This window comes from Festucalex cinctus, chromosome 14 (genome assembly GCF_051991245.1).
Source record: "Festucalex cinctus isolate MCC-2025b chromosome 14, RoL_Fcin_1.0, whole genome shotgun sequence".
In the NCBI taxonomy this organism is placed as follows: Eukaryota; Metazoa; Chordata; class Actinopteri; order Syngnathiformes; family Syngnathidae; genus Festucalex; species Festucalex cinctus.
The window spans coordinates 12,486,732-12,506,144 of NC_135424.1; the positions used below are offsets into that span (position 1 = coordinate 12,486,732).

The 19,413-nt window shown below is 36.4% G+C and overlaps 1 protein-coding gene across 8 annotated transcripts in view; it reads right to left on the reverse strand.

Annotated features, from left to right (window-relative positions):
- The window catches only part of fam204a (family with sequence similarity 204 member A), a 48,921-nt gene extending 35,482 nt beyond the window's left edge, over positions 1–13,439 (reverse strand). For 7 of the 8 annotated variants that reach the window (XR_013278518.1, XR_013278517.1, XR_013278521.1 and 4 more), the window contains exons 1-5: positions 13,121–13,439; positions 12,849–12,936; positions 12,264–12,294; positions 12,032–12,137; positions 10,539–10,628 (exon numbers count right to left, since the gene is read on the reverse strand). Coding sequence is in view for 3 of the 8 variants with exons in the window: in XM_077496050.1 (XP_077352176.1) it covers positions 10,539–10,628; positions 12,032–12,137; positions 12,264–12,294; positions 12,849–12,936; positions 13,121–13,306 (501 nt within the window). In the remaining 5 variants the exon portion in view is untranslated. The remainder of the gene's footprint in view (positions 1–10,538; positions 10,629–12,031; positions 12,138–12,263; positions 12,295–12,848; positions 12,937–13,120) is intronic. The other variant, XM_077496051.1, reaches the window with a different exon arrangement.
- Positions 13,440–19,413: the final 5,974 nt, after the last annotated feature.

A 19,413-nucleotide genomic window follows, 5' to 3' on the forward strand; every position in this document is an offset into this window, starting at 1 on the left:
AAGGCCGAAATTGCCTTAAAGCCATTCATAAATTTCCTATCCAGGAAGACTCTTCCAATTAAAACGTGTGAGAGGTGGATTAACAAGGGCTATATGGCTTTGCCTCACTAAATCACCTCCCCGAGCTGCTCTGCTGCATTTGACGTGTAAACGATTAATGACCAGCCTAATTCCCTTATCACGCTACCTTAATGCCTAAATAATGTGGCCTTAGTCAACCTTGGCAAGAAGGGCCATATAAGAAAGGAATGAATATCAGATTAGGTAGTGTGTGTGTGTGTGTGTGTGTGCGTTACTCCAGCATCATTTCTTAAAACTGAGGCAGAAGGCAAAGAAAGCGTGTTTTGTTGCGGCAACATCGGGAAGGTCAAAGGATGAAGAGATCAATGGACACCACCCAGATCGCCTTGGAAAAGACGGAGACCCCATGTCATCCGGAAGACTGAAATAAACTAAGCATGCAAGCAGTTTCAAATCCAACAAAGGACAACCCAAGTGAGAGTAAATCGTCTGAATCATCAAATGAGCAAGGGGTCACCAACATGGCGCCCGCCACCACCAGGTAGCCACCAAGGACCACATGAGTAGCCCGTGGGCCAGTTCTAGAAATATCTCATCAAGTAATGGGACGTCGTGAGTTCCTAAAAATGGGATCATTGTATGTAAACATTTCAATTTCAACAAGTTTATTTCATTCTTTAAAAGGAAAAAAAAAGAAATGAAAGGGGACAGAAAGAAGTAAAATTTGTGATATCTACGCCTAATCAACAACACGACTAACACGCTTCTGTAAAAGAAAGATGGGTTCCTTGTAGGTTTTAGCTGCACACCCCACACGTCAATGCAATAGGCCAAGTATGGAACAATCAATGAATTATATAACAATAACAAAGCATTCTTGTTCAATGATTCTTTAACCTTGTATAACAGCTACGGTTTGGGATACCTTAGATTTGACATATTCTATATGCACTTTCCATGTTATATGCACTTTCCATGTTAAATGTTCATCAACATTGGCGAACATTTGTAGAATTTAAGTGTTTAATATGGATATTAATCTGATTCCTACCTTGAGAAATCATTGTTGATAATTTTTGTGAGAAATAATTAAAATGATCTGTGTATTCACTAGTTCTCACAATGAATATTTCATCAAGAGATGTGGCCAAAACTATGTTGGAGATATGCTAGAATACAATTTTTTTATTTTATTACAGCTAATTGTCAGATCAAAATTCTCTTAATACTGATTGTCAATCAGGCACACATTTTCTGAGCAAAGGTTTTATTTATCCATACCGATTATTGGTAGTCAAGTAAGCCAATAACCAATATTTGGAGCTGATATTCACTTTCACTAAAAGGGCAAATACTGCTTTCAAAATTAAAAAAAATAAATAAAGAGATAAATAAATAAAGAAAAAATACTCCAACTATTTAACATCATTATTGTTGAAATGTATTTAAGCATATCAATTTGAACACATTTTCTGGTTTTCATTTTTTTTTTTAATCTTAGACAATATACATTTATATTTTACAATTTAAAAAAAAAAAACATTAAATGAAAGATTAAAAGAAATTAACTCACGTTTGTTTTCTAGAGTAAATAAAGTTTTCCAAAATATCCGTTATATGTTAAATTTTCACTTATCTTTGCTTTAATCTGAAACAATAACAGAAGCTGCAGAGAGAATTTAAAGAAATACTTCCCTAAAGTTAACAGAGTTTAAAATAATTATAATTATAATTATTATAATTATTATAATTATTATAACTATTATTATTATGAATTATCATCAGATTTTTTTTATTTACTGGTATTTTTTAAGGCCAATACCGATATTCATGAAAGCCCCGCCCATGATCGGTCCATCCCTAATTTATAGGTTAATTAATGTTATGGAAATACATAGGAGGAATATGAGATGAAAACATTAGAAAACACAAAAATGTATACTGTTAAATATTTCTTAAACAGTCAATGAACCAATCAGAACGATCCAAGCAAGTTCTGCCAGCTACGTCAATGTCTTTCATAGAATTTGTAAAACCACTTCACTACTATATTCAGCAATATTGAAATCACTGTGAACAACATATAATATAGAAGAATGAAGACTTGAAACACAACATTATTTCAGTTGCAATGCTAAATCCCAATGCGCATCCCAGTGGGCAGCCTCAGAAGAACTTTTGTAATCTTGCTACCACTTTGACAAACACAATTACATGGCAGGCAAAAGGAAAAAAAAAAAAAAAAAAACTCCAGGGAGGACACAGCCGAACAGCAATGTCTCAATTTTCTCTTCAAGTAATCTGATGCGAGATACACGCCACGTGTCATCATTAGGGAACTGACACAAAAAAAAAGTTCACTTGCTTGTGCACAATCCATTATCTTGCCTCTTCTGAGTGTGGTGGGCTTATTAGCAAGCTTTGAACTCACACTTAGAATAATATGCCATCAACAGTTTTATAAGCTAATTAGAGAAAACAGTATAATTAATGAGTGACTAGCAATAAACGGCAATCATGAAAAAAAAAAAAAAAAAGAAACCATGGTGCTAAGCTTTCACTACCACCAATTAAGGCATAATTACAAACAAATTATATATGTGTTTTGCTGTGGGCTCCAATTTAAAAATTGCTTTAATTAAAAGAGAAAACATGCTAATTAATTAAACAGCACACAAATCTACATTGAAAAGTATGCTTTGTCTCTCAAGTAATTAATGAAATACAATAATCCAAATGAGATTCCCAGGCATTTGATAAAAGCTTTGTACCCATTTTTGAAATCCATTTCAAAATTAATGGGTGAAAATTTAATGTGAGTCATCCAGAGATACAATAAAAGTTCATTCACTGATAAATTGCTTATGATGAAGGGAAAGAGAACAAAGAAGAGAGTTTGACTAAACTCTCCACACGGTGGCCCGAGGGGGGTTGCGCAGGGATAGTCAGCCTAATTCTCTCGCGGTGAGGAGAAAGTCCAAATCTGATAAAGCCAACCTTCCATTTATGTTCTGCTCATTACTATTTTTGATTACAATACAGGGAGGGCAAAGTAAAGGTGCAGACTAGAGGAGGGAAAAAAAGAAGGTATTAATATCACAAAACACCCTTAGTTTGGTTCTTTGTTTTAGCTAAGCTACCAACGTCGCCCTGACAGAATGCCACAGAACCTTATTGTTTCCCAGCTATTCAGGCTGGCTTTTCAAAGGGTAGATTTTCAAGGACAGTGTGGCTTTTCCTTTCAGAAACATCCACTGATTGGCTGAGCCATAATGAGATATTGGCATGTTTAAATGCGATAAACCGAAATGTTATAGCTACCTGTTATCACACATGGTACAAATATCAACACATCAACAAATTGATACTGACTACTATCCAAAGTACGCACAACTACATTAAGTTTTTAAAGAAATACTTGACTCATTGAGCCATTTTCAACAGTAAGAAGATAGTGTTAACTTAATTATTTTCCATGAAAAATGAATAGCTTTAAAAACTAAATGTGATTTTAAAGGTATTAAATTGTACATGAAAAATCAATCAAATTACCATATTTTCATGACAATAAGGCGCACCTAAAAGCCTTCAATTTTTTCAAAACCTGACCATGCGCCTTATAATCAATCCAGAGCGCCTTACATATGGATCAATATTGAGCCGCAACAGGTCTCGCTGTCAAGACGCTATCGGTGACCCTGCGCGATCAGTGCCGCGCATGCGCAGAAGATCCCGCCATCTTGGATCGCTAGCGAATACTAATACTTTACCTCAGAGAAAATAATAAAACAGCTGTTTATTCATTTTGAGAGTGAATGGAGTTGTCAGAAAGCTGGTTTGTAATCTATTAATAAAGTTTGACTGACCTATCTGACTGTTTTGTTGACATTCCCTTTAGCGCAGCACCATCTAATGTGTATAACGTTACCCCAGCCTCTACTGTAGCGCCTTATATATGGAAAAAGTTTTTTTTTTTTTAAGTATCTTGCATATTTAGTGAAATTGACACAGCAAAATGATAGGATTCTAATTTTACTCGTTATTTTCAAAATCCATTGATCTAACTACAAATTGTGCTGAATTCGAGGGAAAATATGATCGCTTTAAACAATCCGCTTAGAAAATAGACTAAGTGCAATTTCTCGAGAAATTGCGTGGGAATACTGAAAGCTGAGTGCCAATAGCTAAATGCTAAGTTGAATGCATCTGAAGTAAATTGAAAGATAAATTATATGAAAATTACAAAGTGTTAATTGAAGTTGAAAGATAAATGAATAAAAAGAACTGAGCAGTATCACAGAGCTGGTAATGATGATCAGTTGTATGTATGGAAGTGGGCGTGGAAAGTGGGACTTAGAAAAAGTTCATTGTCAGTCCCATTGAAAATGAATGGGGAATAGTTGATATTTAACGTCAAATTGTGCGAGTACTGTAAGTAACTTGGAATCAGACGATACGGAATTTTTTTAAGTATGGTTGTTTTTTTTTTGGTTGTTTTTTGGTTGTTTTTTTTTACTATTGTCTGGGACGGCACAGGATTTTTGCTGTGGCAGTGGGATGTGATGATAAAAGTGCACAATGCACATTACATAGTCGTATATGTATATGTCTTTTTCACATAAGCCTCAGGGGAAAATGCACAGACCGTGTAGGCGTGTACCTTTTCACAATACAGTGAGTGAAGCTTACTGCAATACCGTGAGCGCTCCCGCAATAGGGCAATAATTATCGTACTGCGACAGCAATATCGTGATAAAAACAAACAGTGAGCGTTCAATATTGTTACATCCCTACCGATAATAAGATATTTTTAGCAAGAAAACTGGGTTAGCATGATGAAAATTTGGTACGCAACAGAACTATTTTATTTTTTATTTTTTTTAGCCCAACCTCTGTTATAGCGTATCTTATACATTATAAGGCTTTCTGAAGCCGAGTAATATATTTTTTCATTTTCATATTCATTGGCTCCTGCAGTCATGAAACGGACCCAACACCCCCCATTGTGGCAGACTGAATAGAGTTTCTGTTTTGAAGTGGTAATGCCTCTCTAATAGTTGAGATGAGTGCTACGGGGAGACTCTACACTCTAACATGGTGTGACAGCCTTTTGTCAGAAAATAAACCCACTTCTTCACATAAAGGACAACCTCAATTTCAAAAGACCTCACTTGCACTGTTATTAAAAAAGGGGGAAAAAAGTGAGTAATTATTAAGGATGAATGAAACACAATAACCAAAGAGTTGATTAGTGAAACAAAATTGTTGAGTTCAAAGTCAGGTTTTGTTTGATTTAATAATTGTTATGTGGGCTCCAGGACTAATGTAAATGCACTAACTTCTACCTGTATCGAATACATTTTCTTAATTTTAAAGACAATTTTGATGTGGTCATTATTAGGGATGGTGTACTCAAGATGCTACTTTTTTGTGGTATGGACCGATTTGGGTAGGTACTTCCGAACACCGATTCACGTAAAATCAAACGGGGCCTTGTGTCGGTTCTGAAGCACGTCTTTCAAAGTTGTGACTGTACGGGAGTGGAAGAGTTTAGGATTTTCCATGGCGCACTTGAACGCAACATTGTTTTTTGTAATGTTAACTTTGGTTTATTAATTATACTTAAGTAATTGTAAAATGTTAAAACTTTATTTTTACTATTCCTCTCTGGCTCCTTTGAAAGAAGTGTTCTTTTCATGTGTCAAGTTATATATATATATATATATATATATATATATATATATATATATATATATATATATATATATATATATATATATATATGTATATATATACAGTTTCCTTTTCTTTTGTCTTTTGTTTCTGAATTTTAGATGCTGTATTGGCAAAATTCTGTAGTACGCACACTTGCGTAATATAAACAGTGCATTTATGTATAGTAACAAATGTCTGTCATATAGTACATAGCACATCCTCTTGTAGGGATAACTTCACTTTTGACTTAGAGGCCATCATGGAGCTTTTTAGGTCGAATTTGTTATCAACTTCCCGCCTTGCCTCATTTAGCTGAAATAGCTGCAAAATCAATCTGTCAATTGCGACTTTCTGGACGCTATCACATCTCCTGACAGAGCTTGGGGCTTCGCAATATGTCAGTCACACAATGTTACGCTAATTACAGAAATAATTTGCCCACATGAAACTTTTAAATGCAAAAGCATGTGCGTTTATCAAAAGACAGCTAACCTGGAGGACTTGGACTTTCCAATATATAGAACCGATTCACTATGTTCCCCCCACACACACACATTTATGTGTTCAATGGCTTTTACAAAGAAGTATTTAAGAAGCGGTATTACCATGATGAGGAGTACCTACAGACATCTTCATGAGAGAAGATCCTTGAACGGCTGAATTTAAAGGAATACATTAGGGAGCTTTGACTAAGCCATGAAGACACTTGTGATCATTTGGTATTCAAGAGGGAATGTGATTTCTTTGAATATTGCTGGTGCCAGACGGAATCTTCGTACCTCCAAAATCCTCACCTTTAAGGTTACCCCAAAAACGGCATTTTGTTCAACCATTAGTAAAATAAAGAAAGCCATTTTCAACACTTTGGATTGGTCAATATTTTGTCAATAAATAAATTGCACCCACACATGTGGATTGACCAATAGTAGGCAATAGATTTGAGAAAAAAAAAAAATCAATACATAAATTTACCAAATTGTGACATATGAGGACACGGTCCGATGCCAGCAATATGAAACTGACTTAAAGCGGAAGTCAAAATTTTTCTTCACAATAATATGTTCTATGTAATCCTACTAGTCTAAACAACACTCTATTCTAATTAGTATTGCATTTGTGAGTATGAATTAAGCAACCTGTCCCTATCAGTGTCAGGAAGCAGCCATTTTGTCTTGTACCGCTACTTGCTGGTGACTGAAAATGACATCACACTAGTGCCTAAAGGCTCAGCTTGGCAACGTCACATGACCAACCCCAGGTGAGCTGTGACGGTCACTACCTGAGCCCTTTGGCGCTGTGATGTCATTTTCAGTCAACAACAAGTGGCAAAATGGCTGGCCCCCGAGATGAATAACAATAGATGGATTTTGATGCTTAATTATATTTTACACACATAATATTAATCAGAATGTCGTGTTTAGGCTAATGGGGGTGCATAGAACATATTTATTGTAAAGATTTTTTTATTTTGTTTTTTTTTTTAACTTGACTTCCACTAAAAAAGCATTTGTCATCATGCACTCATCAACAACACATTTTAATATTACTTAACTACCTGTGATACTCCTAATTGATGTATTGTATTCCATCATTAACTCATTCACTCCCAACCATTTTGACTGAAGCAACCTCCTTCCAGCTGTTTTACTGGATTTCGACTTATTTTGCAAGGCTTAAAGAATATTGTGTTCTATTGCTATAAAAAAAATAAATAGATAAATAAAAATAAAAACCTGAACCTACCAAAAGAAAGATGAGTCTCTTCTTTCATCAGGAAAAAAAAAGTAGATTTGTATATGTTTCCGTTTTGCAGCAATTAGCATCGGAATATAGTCAAGTTTCATGATTATTCACAAATCTTTTGAAAATATTGGCAAAAAGAGCTTGTGGCACCATGGCCCTGGTTGATCTCTTATACTCTACTGCCACCTGCTGGGTTTTTTTTGCAATAATTATCATTGCTTTAAGTGGCCTCTTCAGGTCAGAAGCTGCATCAAAGTCTTCTGTATGCTTTAGCATAAAAACATATTTATACGTTTTTGGGAGTGCCGGACAAAGTATTAAAAACATATTAGTTTTTGGGATTGAATGAGTAAAAGACTTTCTAAGGCACTTTCACCACAGAGTTGTAATGTTCAAATGAAAAAAAGAAACAAATACATTAACTAAAACCCTTACTTAAATGATGTGATGGAGCTCAGAACAGTAAAAAAATATATATAATAATAATAATAAAATACTGATGCTGACAACCAGCTTTCTGTCTCCATATCTCTCAGAATAAATCATGTCATCAACATGTCAGAGCATTTTCTTTACAAAACAATGCCTAGAGGGACAAACAGGCCTATTTAGTTCTTCACAGCTGTCAGAATATTTTTGCATCTTTTGGTAGGAAAACCTGCTCATATTGTTTCTGAAAAAAGCCTGCCACAATCTCGTCTTGGTGTTACGCACATAAACAAATTAAAAATCTAAGCCATTGCGTAGAAAATGAGCCACTCAATTATAACCTTGAAATTGATTCTGGCCACACCGGAGACTATTGATCCTCTAAATATTTGTCACCGAGCCCCTGTCAGAAGTGAAAACAAAAACTGTATGTTGCTAAACGCCACCTGCACAACATGCTGTGTGGCATTGAAGATAGACCTTTATCCTGTACAATTACAACAAATTCAGAATGCTTCAAACATTTTTTGCTTCATGCGGTTTTCCTGCCTGAGTTCAAAAGTGACTGCTGTAGGAGTTTCCCTCATTAAACCGTAAGTTCCCATGAATTCTAATTGGTCAGTTCACTACTCTGGTGGAAATGAAATTATCACTGCTAAACAAGGAGAGGAGGATGCCAGACTGCTGTCAGGTCCCATCATCATTCTGGCAAAACACAAAGCAGGTGCCAGGGAGGCAAGAACCTCGGCTCAGGCTAAAACCATTCACCAGCACTCTAAGAGGCTTTTTCAAAGTACAGAGCAGGTGCCTGTCACAATTGCTTTTCTTTAAGTCCTCAAATTTGCCCATTTCGCTCAAAAGTTTAGATGAGAAAATGATGGACTACTATTTATCAATAATGCCCATAACATTTGCGATGTATCAAATTTAATCAATGAACTTGATTTTGTTTTTCTTCAACAGTACCCATATTTTGCGAGGCATATGAGACTTTCTTTGAAAAAATTCAAAATAATATAAAAACATTTGATATTTAAGGCAAGATATAACATTTTCCCGATTCCAGGTCAAATCGGTAAAAATCGGTTGATGTAATTTGAAAAATAATTAGCTTAAAATGTTATAATAATAATAATAAAAATTAATAATAATACCTTAAAACAATTATGCAACAAATCTGCTGATGTAAAATTAAACAGGTTTGTTTGATTTTGTTTTTGCAATGGAATTTGCGCTCAATCTAAACCTATTTACCATCCTTACCGTAATTATTGGACTCAGCCCATCAAAAAAGAAAAACATGATAAGAACCCAATACAACAAGAAAATAATGTTATCCCGTCTTACTGATGATGGTGGGAACTTGAAATGGTTCAAATTTCACATACACCCGATGATGATGATGATGATGATGATGATGATGATGATATCAAGGAGCATATTCAATTAACTCATTTGCTCCAAATAATGTATGAATACGTTTTTTATGTTGTAAGTGTCCCATAGACGTATTTATACGTGTTTTTGTTTTTTTGTTTTTTTATGCTAGAATATACAGAAGGCTTTGATGCAGCATTTCAACTGCAAACAACGGTTGCAGAAACGGTAGTTATTACACAAACGGCCAGCAGGTGGCAGCAGAGCAAATGAGATCAACCAGGGCCATGTTAAAAAAAAATGCTCAATTACTCACAATTTTCATTAGATTTGTGAAAATTGATCAAACTTAGCTATATTCTAATGCTAATTGCTGCAAAACAGAAACAGATAGAAATATATATATTTTTTTCCCTAATGGAAGAAGAGACTTTAATCTTTCTTTTGATATGTTCCATGTTTTTATAGCAATCGAACACAATATTCTGTGGGCTTTACAAAATCAGTCAAAATCCAATAAAACAGCTGGGAGCGAATGGGATTGCGTCTGTGAAAATGGCTGCGAGCGAATGAGTTAAACTAAGTCTTACAAATGACTAGCATTTGTGTGGCTGTATACAACATCGCTATGGTAACCATTAAACTTTTGTGTATCGTACCTTTGAAGAGAAAAAAATAAAACAACATACAACTGTCAATGTTACATGTTTGCAAGTATTGCAAATTGCACTACTGTGTTGAATGCTGTCAGCAAAATGCATCAAGAAACAAAGAACTCTAATGTTAAGACTTATTAAAAGCGAAGCAATGTAACGCCAAGTACCGTAGCTGCTATGTTTCTTTTTAAGTACAATTACATGTTCGGGGGCTACACTTTATGCTAAATTACTTTCAAACCACTTGATCCCTGATGCCTACCAAGGCGGTAAGTTCCAAACTTCAGGCACTGCATTTAGGGACATGTACACTTCAAAGGTATGAAACTCATACCTGCGGAATTATTTAAGAGTTGGCTTGAAAGCAATGTACCCTTCATTAAAAAGCAGAGCCAAAAGTCTTTTAAAACTGCAGCACTTCAAAACTAAGGGGAGGGCTTTCCATTAACTCAATGGAAAAGGGCTGCAGGACTGAATGGTGGGTGTCTGGGTGTGTTTATGTTCCTCTATGTCTTTGCCGGAGAAATGGCCACGGATCCATTAGCCTGATTTGTCACAGCGCAAGCACCCCAAAGATCTCTTATCAGCACAATGTACCTCTCGAGTGGCGAGTCTGTCGCTCATCTCCTCCGCCTTTGCAGTGTCCCCTTCAGCTATGGCCCTCTCTATGCTCTTTTCTAGGCCGGACTGCATGAAGAGAGAGAGAGAAAAAAAAATCAGTCTTTTTTGGGGGGGAAATAAGGGTACAGTGGGGGAAAAAAATCAAAGAGTAACTTCAAAAGTCCCCAGGGCCGTATTTTTAATATGATTGCCATTACTACAAATATGTAGATTTCCCCTCACAAATGAAAACCTTTTTGATTGGATATTAGTGGGGAAATCTTAAAAATGCTACAGGAGATTACCAAACATAAATGTCACTTTAATTACAAATTTCCATTACGGGACGAAGCAGAGCTTTGTGATTGCAAGGCAGTTCTGCTGTGATGAGCCTATCTGCGGCAGCAGACCGCCAGATTTCTTCAGCCCCAAAATATCATCACATTTAAAATAAAATACGAGTGAAGGAGGTTGCTACAACTGTGTCCCCTTTGATGAAACATTTGTGGACCTCAACTCAGAATATATCACATGAGGAAAATAGTGTTGATTACCGAAAACATTTCACACCTCATCATCACTTGCCATAACTTGCTGCAATTCTCAAAATTGGCCGAGATCTGTATTTTACCTCTCGTAAGGAAAACTAAGACATTCATTATTTTAAGTAATTAAATTAAATATGATTATGATCGGCTGGCGACCAGAACATGGTGTAAACCTCCTCTCGCCTGAAGTCAGCTGGGATCGACCCTAGTGAGGATACCACGATGTACAAGATGGATGAAAATTATATATGAATCATGAGAAAATGCATTTGAGGGATGAAGAGTGGCTCATTATACAAATGTAAAAAGTTTTGGATTCATTCAGCTTCTTTATCTATTCATGGTTGCACCCATCAGAATGAAACTAATTCAGCCCAGTCTCAGTTTAATGAAATATGAATATACCCAAAATAATTACGACAATCATTTCAAACTGAAATGAGAGCAGCTTTTATTCTCTGGGTCAGTTATAATGCTCATTAATCTTGCACACATTTTGCTTCATTTGCAGTTTCCAATGCGTCTGAAAATAAAAATGCATGACTTGTGAGGCATACTGGAGGAAAATGTGCTATTTTCATAGCCTCCATAAGTACTTACTCAAACCCTTCTTCCTCTTGCTAAGCAAAATTTGGATTTTTATGAGGATTTGCACAGTGGAGGAGAACCCTACATCTGACTTTAATCTCAACCACACAAGAAAGGAGTGTGCCTCTAATCTTATCACTAAATGTAGCTGAACATAATCCTTAATATTCTACTCAATGTCAGGTTGAGTCTCCGGGAGGATTTTTCTAATCCAGATGTCATATCATATAAAAACAATGAAAGAACATGGTGGCATGGAAACACAAAGGATGTGACAGTGTTACCAACAGCAGCGACAGACACCGCGTTAAACCTCACTCGTAGATAAGATGGAAGGCAGAGGGGTTTTATTACCTGTACAGGGGGGTTGGAACATGCAGGGGGATGAAATCGATCATTTACACCAAAATATTGCTTAAGCCCATCCCAGTGCTTTTCCAGCTCCTCCTGACGCTCTCTGCTGACAAGAAAATATAGTTGCAGTAGTGTGGACGAGAAAATTTTATGAACCTTCAACATAATATTCAGTACTCATTCTTTTATTTTGCATTATGTTAAGTGAAGTGATATTAGGACAATTTGGTACCTTGTCTCTGTTGGCTCGATGCCCTCTGTTCCTGTCAAGTAACATGACAGACATTGTTATCATCATGTACACAGCATCATCAACACATACACAATAAGGTGTCCATAGTTTTCTATGTATGTTAAAGTAATACAGTATTATGCTGTAGGTGAGGAGCTGTAAACCATAATATTGCGTTAGGCTGCTGCTTGTCTACAAACTATAAAGTATTGCATTTCCACAAATAGTGGCCTGGAGGAACAAAAAAGCACTTCTCCCGAAACAGCTGCCAAACTTTAATTTCCTTCAGAAAAATTTGTGTTCCAGTTTGTTTTGTGAATCAATTTTTATGGTACTGGACACATCTTCAGATTAGTTCCTCCCAATCTGTGTCAGTTCTGGCCATTTTCTGTTTTTCCTCTTTATGATTTTATTTGTTTTATAGTTTAATAATTCAAGGGAAAATATATAATATTATAAATCAGTATAATTTCATAAATTGGCCTTTAGCCAAATAAACCTGTTTCAAAGAAAAGAAAAAGTTGCTTAAAAAAAAAAGCATGGCCACTATGAGGAAATGCAGTTACCACAGATAACTGTCAACACCTTTCTTGCATTGTCGTCTTTTTCTTCTTTTTTTCCTCGGGTTTTTCATCTTCGTCTCTTCTTTCTTCTTACGTAGATCATTAAATTTCTTGAATACACAGCACAGTAAATTCACAAGAGTATTGCTTTCAGACTTACATCATATCTACATTTTATAAGCTTGACATCCAGTAGAAACGCTGGATGTGATCAATTAAAAGCCTCCCTAGCTGCATTATTACGCTAAGTAACAGCAAACCACGAATGAAGAATAGCTCGTATATGCAACATACTTGCCACGTTTCTTGGGATATACCAGGCATGCAACATGTCGAGAGTTCATTTGTATTATCGACAACCGTGGGAGTCTTCACGACTGGGCTGTCGTTTCTATCCACTTCACTCTCATGCTCCTCTTCCTGCTCATCCGGACTGAGGTCGTCTTCTGTTAAACCCTTGGGCAGAAGACCGCTGTACATACTAATACGCGTTACGTTACAAACAACGCACGTTATTCCATTAAAGTGACAAAACGGACCGATTTTGCGATATTATCCATATTTCACCAGCCACAACGAGTAGAAGCTCACATTTCCGCGTAAACATTGTGACGTCACGAGAACTAGCGCACCAATTGGATGAGACCCAGTCATGTGAATTGAATACCCAATCACATTCGTACTTGCTATACTGCAGCACATAATAATAATAATAATAATAATAATAATAATAATAATAATAATAATAATAATAATAATAATAATAATAATAATAATCAGAGTAATAATAAGAAGAAGCTACCCTACTACAGAAATGTTGGTTTACTTTGCAGCACCTACAGAACTAGGTACAGTACGACATATATAGATATATTACTACACTGTCACCGAACTAAACTAAACAATTTTGTTCCCTTCAGAATAAAGTTAATAAATTTGAAACGGCAGCATTCTTGAAAATGTCAATTCCCTCCTTGAATGCCGTTTTATGCTGTCCTGCTTCATCATTTGCATCATTTGTATTCTAAAAAATTGTGTTCCAGTCCAGTGTTTTTCTGTGTGTGAAAAATGCAAAGGTCAAATCTGGTTAGTTTGCTTGCACATTATCTTTTGCTAGCCTTTGCCTCATTGTTTGTTAAATAACTAAATGCCCCCCACTGAAATGGATGTTTGTAGTTATGTGATTTTAGTTATTCTGAATTATTCTTAGATTGGCTGGCAACCAACCAATGCTTGCGGGAGTTCACTTTCTCTGACAGGTGCAGACTGTAACAATGGGGGAACACCTGTTGTTGCAGTTTAAAAGAGAAAACATTTCGCTCTCATTTCCTGCAAAATACAATCAGGTCTTTAGAGGGATACTTGACTCATTGAACAATTTTCAGCAGTAAAAAGTTCATATTTTGTCTATACAATGTATATGTATGTAGTAATTAGTACAAAGTAATTTTTCTACTTGCTGTTGGCTGATGATGACATCACCTGTGCTGAGGAAGTAGGTAACGACCAATCATGGCTCACCTGTTTTCTGTGTTTGGTCAGTAAACTGAGCCATGATTGGTCATTACCTACTTCCTCAGCACAGGTGATGTCATCATCAGCCGACAGCAAGTAGAAAAAATACTTTTTAAAGATATTAATTGTACATGAAAAATTTTTAAGTTACCACATTAATTATAGACAAAAATATTAACTTTTTACTGCTGAAAATTGTTTAATGAGTCAAGTATCCCTTAAACTACTTTTTAAAGTCTGACACTTCGGATGCGAGGCAATGAGCAATCTCAAAAGCTCTCAGCTGTGTCAGTATATTTGTATGAATGTATATTTGGAGCGAACATTTCTGGCAACAATCCAAGCTAGTTTTAAGCCCCCAATCTAGTGTTTGGGGTTAGGACGCATGCAGGTTTTAGTAGATGTACTGCTAAATGAGGTGAGGTCCATAAATTACAAGGACGCCTTCAAATGTTAACCTATTTTTGTGCCATATTCCTGGTGAGATAAGCTTCCTTCAATGGCCGTCCTTGCTTTGGGCATTACGTTATTATTAGGATGATTAGCATGCAAATCTTGTATAACCCAGAGCACTGCTACATGCACATCTACCCTTAAATAGCTCTTTCACACTCGTTCCCATTAAGTTTTCTTTTGGTAACATCATATTCCAAAGCTGCAATAAGACTGTTTTGTGCCTTATGAGGTATAGAGAGCAAGGTTTAAGGAAAGAAAATGTTTCCAGGTAAACTATCAGTATTTTTATTGATTACATTCTAGATTATTTATACAGTCCTGAAGATAAGAAAAATATTCAAATGCAATTTCTTCAGCGTTAGTTACAATCAGAATGTGACAATAACTTCAAGACATGATTGATTAAATCTATGCCATTCAAAGAATACGTAACGCCAAATTAATCCACTACATGAATATTATGCCCATCCGTTATTTTTTACCAAAATATTTTTGCAGAAATGAGGCAGCATTGTGGGGAAAGAAAGAAAGAAAGAAAGAAAGAAAGAAAGAAAGAAAGAAAGAAAGAAAGAAAGAAAGAAAGAAAGAAAGAAAGAAAGAAAGAAAGAAAGAATCACAGGGACCTTGAAGTGTCCTTGACCTCCTGTTACCGCAAATGAGAGATGAGTTTTGCAAAGTGCAGTGCACATTAAATTGGACAGATAAGCCTGATGCTATATTGAATGTCATCTTGAACATGGAACATTTCAAACTCATCCTCTAAAATGTACAACCATTAACTGGTATCATTCACTCAGCATTACAGGAACTTTAATGACGTGTGACTAGTTGATGATGAGTAGCATCTAAAACTAAATTAGAGTCCTAAGGTCTCACTAATGCTACACTATTTTTACCATTACCAGTGCAAATAACATACATATTGATCACCAGACTTTGTGCTGTAATTCACTCTTGAATAATGTGATGTAAATTTCCTGCCAGCGACCTCTCTGTCTCTCTCTTTCCTCACTTGCCCCAGTTCATTATTTCCATCATTTCTTGGTAATTTGGAGTTGGCTCTTTAAAACTTCGAGTTTCTTATTAAGTTTTGGCCATGGTGGATAAGAGTCAGGCCTGTAAGAGCACAGAGATAAACTAATCATCTTAAAACCCTAATTATTAGTATCTTGCTGTGACAGACTGTTTTTGCGAGCCTACCAAATTGAGCCTCAAATGAGGGAAGGCAAATCTGCAGAAGTGGTAATAATTTTAAGTCATTTCGATCTGGCGTGGTGTGGCAGAATTCATTAGGGCAGATTAGCACTGTGTGTACAAAGTAAATTAGATATCTAATAGCAAACATGGAGGTCCTCGCCAATAGGAGGTAAGATGTTAAGACGTGATAGTAGATATTTTAACACTTGTGCTATGTAGACTGATCGCCATTTAAGCCAGAAGCTTCACTAAACTCTTCATCTTTGACCTTTCTGTGTATTGCAGCCATTTAGAAGTGAGATTAGTGATCTGCAAATCAAAATGTTTATTTATTCGTCAGAATATGAAGTTAATTACACGTTGCAGGAGAACGTTGGGGAGAAATACGACTACAAGAAATAATTCGCTGACATAATTACACCCGAATTGGGTGCACACAATTGTAAAATACATGTATTGCTTGACCCTGGTTAGCCAGTGAAATAAATCCTCCTTCTATAGCCTTTGTTAATTTGTTTTTATCATCTCCAAGTGGTGTTTGTGCAGGCAGTTCAATTTGCATGTGTAATTCCACTGTGCAAATTGACAACAAGTAGATAATTCGAGGAAATAGGCTAGTTGCAGGCCCCTGCTATCTTCCCGAGCCTGTTCATTTTGAGGAACCGCTGAAGCATGAAACTCATACATCAACTATTTCCTGACAACGCTCTGGCTTATTGTCCCCTAAAATGTCATTACAGCCATTATTTATGAAGCTAATTCATTTATTAAACCATATTTACTCTGACAGAATTTGTCACATTCTATCCGTATCCTTTGGAACAATGTCTCTCAATGAGCATATGCGAACACGGCCGACCCTCACAAGGTTTTGACACGACCCTATTTGTCACACACAAAGCAGAATATTCAGCAATTATTAGGCGTTTGCTGTTTCACCGCCGTAACTCTTAGAAACTTTTTACGGTGTAATTGCGTACCTTTTGTTGCAGAAGTTCATTACCCAGCATCCCTCTTCTCTGGCTATTTCACCCAACAAAGCTGAATAATCATAATCAGGTGGAGTGAAGCTATTTCAGAAGCACTGATAACCCTCCTCCCTTCTCTTGACAGATTCTCTCCCAAATGAATGTCTATTAGTTTAACATGTTACAGCCAGGTGTGTTCTTAAGTAAGCTGAGTGATGGGAGTCAGCCTCCGATCGGCATGATTTGCAATGCCAAGTTGAACAATGGGTCTACTCCAGCCTCCTCCCACATTCCAAAGACATGCATGGCAGGGTAATTGGGCGCTCTGAATTGTCCCTGGCTGTAATTGTGTGTGTGAGTGGTTGTTTTCGTCTCTCTGTGCTCTGCAATTGGCTGGCAACCTGTTCAGGGTGTACCCAAAGCCGGCTGGGATAGGCTCCAGCACCCCTGCGTTTAAGCAGCAGAAATCATGACAGTGTGGATAATTTGCAATTGTGTCAATGAAGCAACAGTTTGTGCTTTTTTTGTCCCGTGCTCACTTGGGATAATTCAATCATACTATTCAGCTGCATCTCCTTTGAACTTACCTGTCACCTAAAAAAAAAAAAAAAACACTTACCGCATCAGTGATGAGTTGTGTTTAAACTGTTTTACAATATTGATTTGGAGGCATGACATTTGAATTAATACGGGGTGTTAGCTGTCATATAGGCAGCCAGTCTCTTTGGCTCCAATAGGAGACAGGCGAGGTGGGGGCAACTGAAGATAAGACCGGAGTATTTAGTGTGAAAAGACTGTAAAAAGGGATCAATGTGGAGGGTGAGAGACATGAGGTGCTGAAAGAAACGGTAATATCTGTGCTCACTGTATTTGCGTCAAGGTCTATTTTGTGCTCGATAACACAAATCACAGAGACAGCGTGCCCAAGGTACTGACAGTCTGCGTCTATATAGGAGACCAAGTAAGAGGCCACGCGGCGACAGACTACCAAGGGAGAAAATGAGGTAACTTTGTAGCACTCCATTGAGCACCAATAAGCTTTTAGGGCTTAGCAAGCATAAACACATTAAACTGATGAGATTCATCAGCACTCTTGTGTCAAATCTACTGTGCCCACAGGCAGAGCTGAGCACCAGCCAACTGTACAGGGAGGCAAGGAGGGAGAAGCACAGCTGCATCCTCCTCCAAATTCCTGGTTAATAGGTGATCTTTCACCATACTCTGCCTTTTGAAATGACAAGATGTCTTTGCAGCATGGAATGCTGGGAAACAGATTAAATGCAGGTTTAGAAACACTGGTTGCATATAAACACCTACTTTAGATTCGTTGTTAATGTGTAATGTTAATATGTAGTGCAAATAGTCTTGAAATGTAAATGTATGTTTAGTTTGTCTATGTATAGGCCTTTTAACATTTTTAACTGTCCTACAAGAGAAGTAGTGCAGTGATACACTGTAATACTAGGACTTGTAAGAGTAATATAAAAATAAGTAAACCTTTTAAAATGTAAAAAGAAGAAGAAGAAGAACAACAACAACAACAAAACAACAACAACAACAAGACGAAGAAAATGAACAAGACAAAGAAGAAGAAGAAGAAGAAGAAGAAGAAGAAGAAGAAGAAGACGAAGACGAGGACGAAAAAGAAGACGAAGAAGAAGACGGTGAAGACGAAGAAGACGAAGAAGACGAAGAAGACAAAGAAGAAGATGAAGAAGAAGACGATGAAAACAAAGAAGATGAAGAAAAGAAGAAGATGAAGAAGACGAAGAAGAAGACGATGAAGACGAAGAAGACAAAGAAGATGAAGAAGAAGACAAAGAAGAAGACGATGAAGACGAAGAAGACGATGAAGACGATGAAAAAGACAAAGAAGAAGAAGACGAAGAAGAAGATAGTTGATAACAACAACATAAACAGTAAAACTGGACAAAAAGTATTCGAACAGGGCTGGTTACTGCTTTGAATGTGTCTGCTGGTGTATTTTCTCATTTTATTCTAATTTTTGCTGATGTTGTGGCTAGCTATTTTTTAGAATAACTTTTCACAAAAAAAGCCAAAAAATAATAAAAATAACCGAGTACACTGTGTGAATTTGTTTGAACTGAGCTATGAGGTATGATGATGGATGGCACAATATGCTTTTTGTCTCTTGATTAAATATTAAATAAACACCCAATATTTATCATTTGATACTCACCGAAATGAGGTATGTTTTCAGCGGCTTTTTCAGCCACAAAAGTTTTATGCAAATTTAGAGGTTTTTGTTGAATTCTAATATTGTCCGACTTCAAAACAAAATGTCCGTTTTGTAGGTTGTTCTGTGCTCCTGCAAAATCTGCAAAGTCTCATTTTGGTCATTAGGTTGTATATACTGTATATTTTGAGTTGAGGAAGATTTTTGACTATAAACTGTGCAAGCCGCTGAAACCGAAAATAATGATCATATTT